The 12,175-nt window shown below is 46.0% G+C and overlaps 5 protein-coding genes across 5 annotated transcripts; all 5 read right to left on the bottom strand.

Annotated features, from left to right (window-relative positions):
• Positions 1 to 2,698: 2,698 nt before the first annotated feature.
• Positions 2,699 to 4,152, bottom strand: JR316_0007644 (Arabinoxylan arabinofuranohydrolase; the record flags this gene model as incomplete). Its single annotated transcript, XM_047893377.1, has 3 exons — positions 2,699 to 2,863; positions 2,928 to 3,970; positions 4,113 to 4,152. The coding sequence occupies 3 exons, from the start codon at positions 4,150 to 4,152 to the stop codon at positions 2,699 to 2,701; spliced, it is 1,248 nt and encodes a 415-aa protein (XP_047746692.1).
• Positions 4,153 to 5,793: 1,641 nt separating this feature from the next.
• On the bottom strand, positions 5,794 to 6,450 carry JR316_0007643 (uncharacterized protein; the record flags this gene model as incomplete). The annotated part of the gene is made up of 3 exons (XM_047893376.1): positions 5,794 to 5,814; positions 5,857 to 5,965; positions 6,134 to 6,450. 3 exons carry the CDS (start codon positions 6,448 to 6,450, stop codon positions 5,794 to 5,796), a joined length of 447 nt encoding a protein of 148 aa, XP_047746691.1.
• Positions 6,451 to 6,887: 437 nt separating this feature from the next.
• JR316_0007642 (uncharacterized protein) lies at positions 6,888 to 7,823 on the bottom strand (the record flags this gene model as incomplete). The annotated part of the gene is made up of 4 exons (XM_047893375.1): positions 6,888 to 7,232; positions 7,296 to 7,400; positions 7,458 to 7,613; positions 7,668 to 7,823. 4 exons carry the CDS (start codon positions 7,821 to 7,823, stop codon positions 6,888 to 6,890), a joined length of 762 nt encoding a protein of 253 aa, XP_047746690.1.
• Positions 7,824 to 9,460: 1,637 nt separating this feature from the next.
• Positions 9,461 to 9,781, bottom strand: JR316_0007641 (uncharacterized protein; the record flags this gene model as incomplete). Its single annotated transcript, XM_047893374.1, has 1 exon — positions 9,461 to 9,781. One exon carries the CDS (start codon positions 9,779 to 9,781, stop codon positions 9,461 to 9,463), a length of 321 nt encoding a protein of 106 aa, XP_047746689.1.
• A 649-nt stretch (positions 9,782 to 10,430) lies between these two features.
• Positions 10,431 to 10,843, bottom strand: JR316_0007640 (uncharacterized protein; the record flags this gene model as incomplete). The annotated part of the gene is made up of 2 exons (XM_047893373.1): positions 10,431 to 10,738; positions 10,807 to 10,843. The coding sequence occupies 2 exons, from the start codon at positions 10,841 to 10,843 to the stop codon at positions 10,431 to 10,433; spliced, it is 345 nt and encodes a 114-aa protein (XP_047746688.1).
• Positions 10,844 to 12,175: the final 1,332 nt, after the last annotated feature.

Below are 12,175 nucleotides of genomic sequence, written 5' to 3'. Positions count from 1 at the left end.
CCACACATACACACAATGAGGTGTCCATCAGGCAATATAACTCCTCTCATTTTCCGCCACTCGGATTTTGGGACACTACAATGGAACCTCATGGCAAGAAACATGATCCTTCGTTTAACCTCGTGGCCGAGTGCCGTGTTTGCTGTTTATTGGACCTCAACATTTCTTGCCAACGAATTTTGTGTATAACAGATAACATAAAGTAAGTGTTATTACATCGCGAGTGTGAATGCTAGGTCTGTTGAGTCCCATCGATTACTATCGCAAGTGCAGGCACTATGCCTAAACGAGAAGAAGAACATTTCTTCTCGGCAATGGCATCCCATTGTTCTTCTCTCATGTGTGAAAAAATGACCGGTACGGCATCATTGTCACAAGAACCTGCTACCGACTGCATTCTTACCCTCTCAAAGACACTAAAATCTCAATGTACAATATCACTCTGTATCACAGTGTCTGCGGAAAGTACAGAATGTAGAAAGTGTACCTTAATACGACTTCACAGGCTAGGTCAATCCGTCTTATCAGATTTCTCGGGTTGACACGGGTATCAGGTGTCAGCCGGGGCTTATAAGAATGTCATACAGAGGATATTCGTTCCACACACACACATTTGTGCGTACCAGGCAGCATATAATCGCTGTGTCCACAGCTTCACAATTTCTTTATATCTTGTTTAAACATAGATTGGATGCCGTCATTGGATTCGCATATGTGCGTCTATTGAATATTTTGAGCGTGGGCCTCTTCACGGAGTCCTGAGTGCCACGACACACACAGACACACACACCATTCCTACAATGATAATCAGATACTCACTGATTTCTACAAGTATTCTAAAAGTGCCCATGTATCCATGACATTTAATAATTCACAAAGGCCAGTCAACCTACGATTTTCATTTTGACCGCCACCTAGCTGGCCTCTGCGCTATTAATACCACACACGACTCCGTTTGATCAGTCCTCCCCCTATATTTTAGGCGTCGTGATGCCCCTCGGAGCCTCTGTGCGCGTGAGGAACTGCGAGACACCATAGCCTGGCCTGAACGTGTGCAATGCGGCCTAACACGATACTTTCGAGTCGGCCGGCATATCTAGCCGAAGGCCGTTCTGACTGTATTTACATAATACACTTTTGGTTCTCAGCACGGGTTAATCCGTTTCGGATGCTTTCGGTGGCTCGATCGCTGTTGGACAACGCGAGTCCCGCTTGCCGGCTTCAGACGCGTCAACATTCATTTTGAGAGCTGTTGTGAGGCCATACGTGCTCATGGTACGACTTAGCACTCGTTCTCATAGTCCAAATTATATGACCTTTCTTTTCAGACCGACGACAATGCAAATACAACCTTAGCGGCATCCCTCATCGCCAGCAACACATGGAACGTTTCGATTGGTGCTCCTGGTTGCATAGTCACCTAGAATCCCACCACTCGCACTCGCTTCACCATACAGACCAACGACACTGCTCGAAGAAAGTTGGTCGCGTCATTGCTTGTTTACCTTTCCATGGCACGTTGTGTTTCACTGTCTAGCAGGTCCTCCCACCTCTTATTGGAGCGTTGACGAATCGGAAGTCGGCGCCGCTTCGAATGTGTTCAACTTCTGACGAGCAGACGTGGATCGAGTCGGCCCGTACATTCACGTTTGGTCAGCATGGTCTGCTTGGCTCTGGGAGACGACAGTTGGCCGTGCCGCGGACATCCGACTTTCCTAATGTTGGGAGCAAGAGGGTAGCTGGTATAATGATGAGACGACCTGTAAATGAATGGGTGAGTGAATTCTCAGCTGTATTAGGGTGTGCCTACCCCAGGGACGGGACACACTGGCTCTGGAGGCCATGAAGAGGGATTGTACGACTTACAAGCAAGGGTGCCGCTGATGGATGTGCAAAGCAATGAAGGAGAACCCCTGAGAAGATGAATGCATGGGGAGGGAGCGAGGATGAGGAAAGTGAGTTAAACCAGGCCTCTTTTTATATTTTGTGGAAACGTCAATGTACGTACTGTCCGGTACATCTACCCCTCCAACTTCCACCAAAACATACTGCCATATGTTTACTTGGTGAGTTGTGTCTCCAGTCGGGACGGTGCGGGTTCCTTGACTTTCAGCCTATGTTGGGCTAAAATACGGGCCTTCCAGATAACCTTGGATATTTTGATGTACGTGGTGAGTGCTCCAGGTTGCTTTAATTAAATGCGAGTGTTGAAATGTTGGTCTCGAAGATGAATAAAATCACGTATTTATGTTTCGTTTTTAGGCAATTTCATCAAAACAACACGTATTCAAATACAATTTTAAGTGCGTTCAGTGAAAAAATACATGTGCGTAGTTTTCCATCTAGAAGAACTCTGAACTAGGGATGTCCAGCCGATGCTCCCCGAGCCCTTCTCAATTCAAGCATTGGGAATAGTATTGGTTTGAAAACTGGCATGTTCCCTGTGCGCAACATGTGGATCCAGTCCATGAACTACCTCCACACTGGCCGTAAAGTGTCTGGCAGGAAGAAGGGGCGGTGGAAGTTGTAGTCGCCGGAGGCGAAGAAGTGGTTGGATTGGCTGCCGTAGCGGTCGTCGACTGCGTTCCGCTACCATTACTGAATTGCCACCAATTGAAGTTGAACAGATAGCCCGTTCCGCTGCCGCTGAAGACGAAGAATAGGTCGGAGGTACCCGTGGCTTTGCTTATTGGGCACGTCACTGTCGTCCAGGTTTGCCAGCCCCCTGTTCCCGATACGTTGCAGGTACCAACGAGTGTTCCAGTCGTACTCCCCAGACGGATTTGAATCGAGCCTCCGCTGGTGGCGGATGCGACACGAGCTGAGAAGGATGTTGCACCGGCACCGAAGGCAACGCCTTTGACTTTAATGTAGTCGCCGTTATTGATGAAGGCCACGTCTATACCCCCATCGGAGTCGCTACAGACCTCTGTCTCTACACCCTGGGACCAGGCCGCTGTCTCAGCCTCCTGTCGCACGTACGGGTTCAGGGTACCAATCTGGGGTGGACCGGCCGTCGTCATTTGGATAGTTGGGATCGTGCCGTCGGAATTGTACACGAATCTTTCAACGCATACAGACCTCTGGTAGCCGCCGCCGCCGGGGAGAGCGCCGTTGTGATAGAAGAAGTAGGAATTGTTCTTGTAATCAACAATCCCCTCGTGGTTGGTGAAACTGCTGCCCGCAGTTGCCATGATGACGCCGCGGTAGGTCCAGGGCCCAAGTGCACTGGTGCCAGTAGAGTACCGAATATCCTCAGAGCAACAGTTTGCGGCGTAGATCAAGTAGTAGATGCCGTTGCGCTTGTACACCCACGGGGCTTCCTCGAAGGATGTGGGGCGCTGCTCGCTACCGCTACGAGGGCCAAAGCCTGCAGTTGTGAGGGTGAACTTGGTGGGACTCCCGCTGTAGGAAATCATGTCTTGATTCAACTTGACATACCACAGATCGGGATTGCCCCAGTACAGGTAGGCCTGACCATCATCGTCAATGAAAACTGTGGGATCGATATCACCATTCTCAACGAGTGGCTTCCCCAAAGCATCGTGGAATGGGCCGGTGATAGTATCGCTGACTCCAACGCCGATGGCCATTGTCGAGGTGGTATGATGGCGGATTGGAACGTACATGTAGAATTTGTTGTTTCGTGGGATGACCTGGGGAGCCCATGCATTTTCGTCTGCCCAAGAGAAGTCTGCAAGGCTTAGGGGAGACCCATGATCCTGCCAGTTAGCCATGTCCACTGTCGAGAAGAGACGCCAATCGGTCATGTTGAAATAGGTGGCCCCATCATTGTCATGGTCCATGAAAACGTAGAGCCGGTCGTTATATACGAGTGGTGCGGGGTCTGCCGTATAAATGGTTTGCACAAAAGGGTTATCGGCTCGAGCAACGTCTATACCAATCCCATCAATTAGAGCGCCGAAAAATAACAATACAGCTAGAGTGGCAGGTAGGCGAGTAGGTACGGCTAATAAAAAAAACACATGGGTAAATATTATCACTCAAAGGCGAATACATCAATGAATGTTTTCGGCACCTGATGCATGAATAGTTTTAGGGTAACTACTACGAGGATCAGTAATGGCATACATGTTCTTACAATTACTCACATCCTAGAGTACTCTTTTTTACCAAAACTATAGGCGGCATTTTGGAGAGTGCTGGAGAAAGCGTTCAGCGAGGCTGCAAGAGCAGCGAAAGGGAGTAACCTGAAGACAGACATCCGTTTATCGCTTCGTCGAAGTGTCAAGCTCGTCGACTTTATAGTCATGTTGCCCGGGAATCATTTGGTAGGTCAAATGTCTCTTGTGCTTGCGAGAACTTGACAAGTCTGACTCCTTCCAGCGAGTTTTGTCCGAATATTTACATTGATGTTGGTACTCGTTACCTTGTGCTGGAGAAGAGAAGCTTTTGTATTGCTTCTGCGGTCTACATTACCTCAATCACGAAGAACCCAAAAAATCAATGCCAGCAAACCATAGTCATAAAACTGACATGCCAAATAAAGCTTCTGGCGGCCGCCGTTTTGAACGGCTCGCGAGCCGATTATGACGTCGGCTATACGGTATTGCCTGGTAAACACCTGCATGTCCAGGCAGAGTACCTCGTTGGGTAGATGCATTGAGGATTAAGGAACGCCAGTAGTACTTGGAAGTATGACACGATTTTCCGTTGAAAATGCGAACACTCAGAAATAGAGTTGTACTCACTAGTTTCGGGCCTTTTCTTACGTTGTAGTACTTACATTTTGAGCGTGCGAACAGCCTATTGCCCAGGATTCTGATAAAATTAGCACAGACCGTGGTAAATATAATCTCGTGTCGTGGTAAAAGCCGTGGTCAAGTCGTGGTTTTATCAAAACCAACAGTGTACATGTTGGTATTACCCTAGGGTTGTTTCTCTGAAGATGGCTTCCCTAAAGCAGGTATTTCAATAGATATTTAAGGCCAAAATTATTGCAGAAAATTGAACATTAAACTGATTTTATATTGGCCTATCCATGGCAAAGCATAATACCACAGTATATGTCTTGCTGTGGGTGTTTCCGGTACATTTATACGAATTATTTTAAAGCCGAAGCAGCCGGGATAAGTTGGAAACGAAGAAATTTGAGAAATGATTATAACGGTTTTGTGAAAGGGAATTAGACTTGGTATACATGTTCATGTAATCCGGGTAGTACTACATTACTTACAAGAAAACCATCTGATACTAAAGTATGCCTAGGGCGCAGTACAACCACACCAAAGTATGTTGTTTGACTCAGGGTGTATGCACTAACGACCAAGTAGTTCATTATGAAACCTGACACCGATTTACGTACTAAGGTTCTAACCTTGCTATTTTTGTAGTGACCGAAATCTCAAGCCAGACACTTCGCATTTTCAACGGAAAATCGTGTCATATGGAAGAGACATGGCAAATTTTACAGCCTCCAAAAAATATTGGAAAACTGCAAAAGGCTGGAGCTTGAGCCCGAATAGCCTCATCAATAATGTGAATACGTCGTTATTGCTTTGACAAGGATGCAATAACGGCACACATGATCAACGATTTGATCATGAGCACGAAGTTGCAACAGACACCGGAGGCACTTTGGGAATTGGTCGGTATAAGCGCTTGCAAAAGGCGCAAGGTGGCGAAAGGAAATGTGGGGCAAACGGGTGCGTTAGTTTAAGTTTTGATATTGCCTTATTAGAAACAAAGAAGCTGATAATGACGGACCCATATATTCAAAAATGTCGAGCACATCTAGACAAGACGGGTCCCTATCCAAGTGACTGTACGCCGTCAGGACCTAAGTGGCGGTATCTATGAATAACGAAGATCTAGAAAATATTAGAGAACTCGGACCAGCCGTTCTGATATATGTCCCGTCAGCTTAGTGGGTGTCATCGACGAATCTGCAAAGGAAACAGAAGAACTTCCGTTCACTGGTATTCTACTCATGATTGTACCCGTCCTATTGATCACAAATATGTATATAAAGCTACCAGCGTGTCTCTTCTTTCTAGAGCCCACCGGACCAGTAAATCAGGTAGGCTCGGGGATTGACAAAGAGGAACTACATGCGTAAAGTTGATTTTATATGCATGCAGTATCTAGGTATCATGTACAGCACCTCACCTACTTAGTTTCCCAGTTACCGCTCCCGGAGACAGAGCTGGCGGGAGAGATCGGCATATCTAGCACTCCTTCGAAGACGGCCCCATTGTCAAGCGTGAGCTTCAAGTTGTCAACTCCGATCTGACCATTAAGCTGGCGAGCGTCGGTGAGTTGGGTATCGTTGTCGTATCTGAGTACTGCATTGGAACACTTGAACGTTTGGACGAGGACTTTTAATTTCCCGTAGAAGGTGACCCGCTTATTGCTACCAGGGAGGAAAAAGGTAGCAGTGAAACCGGTCATGGAGGTGCTAGTGACACTCCCTTCTGCACTCGTAGACATGTCTGGATGCAAAATGAGTCAATGAGAGCCAGTTTTCGAAAGTATTGTCTTGCCTGAGTTAATAGAGGTTAAGCCTTTGTGGGGTCAAATGCACAAAGTTCTTCGACGCTTTTATAACGTCAAGGGACCCTCTTCGCAGTCCATATATGAAGTATATATAGATGCTTGATTTTCTACTTAACCAATACTTAAACCAACGGTGGGAACATCGCGGTTCTTCGTATTTTTACCCACTAAATAATTCTAGACTATTATCATGTAGATGATATATCATATCGTATGTTTTCTTCAAACAATGTTGTACTCAGTCCAAGATTCCACTGTTTCTAAAGCATGATAAGTAAGCATCTGAAAGAATTGTAAGAAGCCCAACGGCTACCGAACAGAAGTATTCTAAGGCCTATACCCTAATAACCGTCCTAGCAGTGCTATCAGCCTTATGACCGAGATAGAAAAGTATACAACCATTGGAATGGTCTTCCAAGGTTCTTTTTGTCCTGCTCTGCATGGAAGCACCACTGAGGTACCACTTTTTCAGATGCTGGAGTCCCTGCGGAGTCTACGACCAAGTCTTCTTCAATATGGAGCTCCTCATGAAGGCTAGTAATCATGTTGAGAAGCGCTTCATCTCCGTCGTCGTTATCGATAGGGCACCAGCTTATTCGCGCGTTTGAAGGATTCAGGGTACCATTTTCTTCTGTATCCAGGGTCTGACTCCGGCGTCGACAATGGAGTATCGACAAAGCGCTGTCAAGCTTGGAGGCCATTGTGGACAGTGTTGCCTGTGTATGGAATCGGTAATTGTGAGTTAACCTGTAGATTACCTTGCGTAGAAGTCTACATACCTGCGTGCGCTCATTGACCTCGTTGATGGTAAGGAGTGAATTACCCAAACTTTGTTGATCGGTCGCGTAAAGGTCCTTCTGGACTCTGGATATTAGCTCCGTAATCTGACATTAAATGTTTAATTAGTTGTAAACAATAAACAGAAATAACACAAATCATACCCCTCTGTGTAAAGAGTCGAGGTATGCCTCATGCTCATGCGAAACCTCGACGCCGAACCGAATGTCGTATGCGTACTTTTCTATCATCCGGTACGCTGCGTCAATGCGACCCCTAGATCGAGAAATTGGGTCATTTAATGTCAATTTGAGATTATCCTGATGGGGTAAGCGAGGTGAGTAAGAACCTAGACTCTAATGTGGTTAGCTGACCGTCTCAGTCTTAACGCTACTGATGCTGAGAAAAGAATCGTCCAATGTACTACAAGAGTCTCCTACAGCATCATCAAGGGCGACAATATCAAAAGATGTGGGGAGGGATATGGACGAGCATACGCTGTCAGATAGTATACTATCGGCAAGATCCATGAAAACACACAAGGCGAACGTTTTCAAACCTTGATTTAAAAGGAATTTAACCAAACCTCTAATGGGCCACACATCCATTGGGCCATTCGACGTGTCCCAGAATCGACATAGCCACGTATTGTTCTGGTTCAGTTGAAAAGGCACCGATTCCAGTCAGTTCGAAGGGAACGAGTGCCACATTTCCATTCTAGATCGTACACAGTGGGAGTAGTACAAACCAGCAGGGATGAAATCAATGGCTCAGAAGGCCACCCTTGAGCAACGTCACTTGCCTAGTCAATGTCTTCAAGACCAATGCTTGCCGCACCGTAGCCCAGAGTCACAGACCTCAGAGACGCGGCCATTTTGAACAGTTCAATCCTCCATATCTCGATGGAATTTGATAAACCACGAAACAGGGATCCAACTCGCCGATATTTAGACTGACGGGTCCCATGAGTGTGGTGAATAAAGACCGCCGAGATGAAGAGGATATAAATATTCATCAATGCCAAAGAACAGCAATAGCGGGAAAGGGCAAGTCCAAAAGACAGAAATACACAAGGCGAACATCCCATTTTGATTTGGCGGGAATTTAACCAAAACTTGAATGGGCCACATGTCCTTTGGGCCATTCGACGTGTCCTAGAGCAGATATAGAGTCTCCAAGCCACACATTGTTGAAAAAGCGCCGATTCCACTCCATACAAAGGGAACAAGGTCCACAATTCCATTCTAGCTCGCACACAATAAGAGTAGTCTCTGTAGATCTTGGATTCCAGAAGTGATGTGTTAACCAGCAGGGCTAAACCAGAAACGCCACGGGGAGAGAAAATGGGATCTGCACAGAAAGGAACCCTTGTGCCATCAATATCAATTCTTGCCACACTGTGGCCCAGAGGCATAAACTTCGGAAACGCGGCCATTTTGAACATTTCAATCCTCCATTATCTCGACGGAATTTGATAAATCACGGCGCATGGATGCAACTCGTAGATATCTAGATCGATGTTACCCATGAGTGTGGCCACAACAGCAACCAATGAGTGAGGATTGCGTTGGTTCAAATGAAGAGGATTTGGTGGTTGTCGCTGATGAGGAGCTCGTCAGCGAAATTGGAGAATGAATTACTCAATTGTTATGAGAAGCTTCCCCAAGGCTTAGAGGTGAGATACAGGCTATAGTTACTGGTATATGATGGTAAGAGCAGGACATGAAGGTAAGAGAACATCAATAGTGGGAAAGCACTGGTCCAAAAGACAGCCGCAGCAGAACAAGGCGTGATGTCTCGGAGATTGCCATTCCATCAAACGGAACAAGTAGCCGAACTTCCAGCCGATAGCTAAGTATGGAATGCCGGCAGAGGAATGTGCCACCAAAAATCGTCCGGCATATATTGCCGAGTGATGGCCGCACACAGTCATCACAGCTGTAAACACTTAAAGCATGAAAACAAGGTCAGGCTTTCACTAATTAGTAATTTCACGACTACCACAGTGACTACACTGTCCATATCACATCCACTAAGCATTCTCTATCTGCTATGCAACAACTACACCATAATCCAGTCACATTCAGTAGAGACAGGTGAATGAGCGACAACTGGACAGAATGTTAGCACGTTCACTTCCTTTAACATGAAGTTATCAGTATCACACCTAATTGATCGCCCAGACTCCGCTTCCGGCGACGGAACTGGGTGGAGAGATAGGCATGTCAAGAACTCCTTCAATGACAGGCCCATTCATGAGAGTGAGCTTCAAGTTGTTGGTCCCGAGCTGACCATCGAATTGGCGAGTCGCAGTGATTTGGTTATTGTCGGTATACGTGAGGGTTGCGTTGGAGCAGTTGAATGTTTGGATGCTGGAACTGAAGTTTCCGAGGAAGTTGACCTGCATACCAGTGTCGGGAAGGACAAAGGTAGCGGTGAAGCGGGTTCCCGACGTTCCTGTGACTCTTCCTTGTGCGGTCTTGGACATTGTGATTTCTAGATGCAAAAATAGTCAGTAAGAGTATTTTTCTAGAGTCGTATGCATCACCTGGGCTAATAGACGATGAAGTATGTCTGAGATTCAGAGGGTTTTCGTCGAAAGGTTTTATAGAGAACAAGAGACCCACTAAGAGACGGACATCCTGTATTCACAGTTTGGGGTGGAAAGCATGCTCGATACAAGAAATTTTACATTCAACTGACTTTGCATGGAAGTTTTCTGAGTCAATTAATACCCATATCTTACCTTTCTTGACGAGAATTGTGAGAATTGCATACATGCCTTCAAATCTGTAACTTGATTATGCCGGCATCTTGTTGTGTTTTGAAATTTCATTTCAGTTGTACAATTGATACTATACTATCAACACTTCATTTCGGCAATATGAAGAGCATCGTGCTCTCCACAGCTAATCAGAATAATCAACTTGGAAGTGTGGTTCCAGAGCGTTGATGCATGATTCGCTGTTTATCGAAGACGTCAATCCCTCGTATTCTTATGTCACTATCAAAGCACACCTTCTTCCAATAAAAAACCTGAGATATCCGTCAGGCTTAGGGACCTCCCATATAAAATACTTGCCTTCCTCGCTACCGTAAACTGGAGAGGATCGGCCTAGATACACGGTCAGGGATATTCATACACAATCAAAAGATAGCCACCTGCCTGCATCAGTAGTAAATTGAAGCTGATTGATGAAATCATCTGCAAAGCCTTCGATCCTGACTATCTTCTCCCCAGGCTCGAGATTGAATGTGTCCGACTGGCCTGCTTTCTCTCCGTGTAGCTTGGCAGTGTCCCCGCCTTCGTAAGTCACCTGGATAGCGTTGATGCGCCTATCCCACTGTACGTGGATGCTTGTAATGTGCAATCTACTGAACTCAAAGTCATCGAAGGGTTTGCCTCCGGTGCCTCCTTGGCGTCTCCCCGTGATGATATTTGCCTCTGTCAACAAACGTAAGATATTGGTATGGGTAATGAGAGTGATATGGAAAAAGAAAGAACAATAGTACCCGAGGTTTGTTTACTTTCCTGCATAGCGGTAGACATTACGCCTATGTTGGAGCTGATAATCAAGATGCAACTGCGATGAGGGGACGGATCCTGTATCGAGGGAAATTGACATACCGGACTTAGATAGGCCCGACGACAAACAAAACAAACTTTCCTAGTGTCTATTTTAAGTCTTGGAATAAACTTAGCATCCAAAATTCCACATTATCCAGTAAATGAATGTTCAGGCAAAGGTTCCATCCTCACGACAACCGAAGGGGTTTCGGTATTGCTGGCAGACTTACGAAGTATTTAAGTTGTCAATCGCTACCAACTCAAACCAACTGTATCGTTGAAAAACTGTTTTTGGAAAGCATGTGGAAAGTATACTTGTACAGTCTTGATGTATCTCCAGGCCGGGTGAAATTCTGCAAATCGATTTACGATGATATCAGGGAACAACCAACGTGGGAATTCAGGATTTTTTGGTGGATTTGAATCTCCGCTGAACTCTTTTTTTTTTCTGTCTCCACGACGACAGCGTACTTATTGACTTCCGCCTACCGCCACACGCAGGAATCAACGCATTGGATATCAACTCTGTAGTCACCTCCGCATCTGACATCGTCTACAAACCCACCCTCAAGTGCGACTCGAAAGATTGCCGTGCATATCCGTTTCATGTTGCAAGGCCGGGGCTCAACAAACACGAGGCATAGCATAACCTGTTGAGCAGTTTGAGCGGTAGATGGAGGATAAGTGATTGTTTCTCAGAAGTACAGGGTGAGTCATATCATCCAGGCATATTTATCACGTTTTTTCCAGTTCCCGCAGTCTCGTTTACCCAGGATAGTTCTTCGTTCATTACCATCAATTGTTCCCTTTGATATTGTTGCTGTTCCCATCCTGCTCCCTTTCTCTCCTCATCAATACTCACTATTCCATGATTATGTTCAGCCAAGTTCTCTTAATTGCTATCGTGGCTTTCTGTGTTCTTTCGCTCCCAGTCATCGTTTGGATGATACTCGAATAAGGCTTGGACCACTCAGAGAGGTAGAGTAAATCCAGGAGCACAAGGCTATATAATCTGTCACTTCTGATGCACGCATGAAAACCCTTTGTTCTGCATCTTGGGCCGAGGAAATCTGCTTCATGGGGAGTGTATAACGACGAGAAGAGTGATGTCTGAATCGCACCTCTACATGTCTCTATCGTCGTTGTTCCAATGCTATACTTACTGCAGGCTCCGTCTGGCGGACTATCTCTCCCTTGCTTTGCGGTAGTTATTTTCATTCTCCCCTTACGAATGCTGGGCGGATTTATGGATGCAGATATGGTTGCTATGTTCTTGACTGTGTACGCATGCGGCGATGGGTCTTGAGAGCGACT

This window comes from Psilocybe cubensis, chromosome 7, assembly GCF_017499595.1.
Source record: "Psilocybe cubensis strain MGC-MH-2018 chromosome 7, whole genome shotgun sequence".
Classification (NCBI taxonomy): Eukaryota; Fungi; Basidiomycota; class Agaricomycetes; order Agaricales; family Agrocybaceae; genus Psilocybe; species Psilocybe cubensis.
The sequence above is the reverse complement of the archived record's forward strand: the minus strand, read 5'-3'. Positions and strand labels throughout refer to the sequence as shown.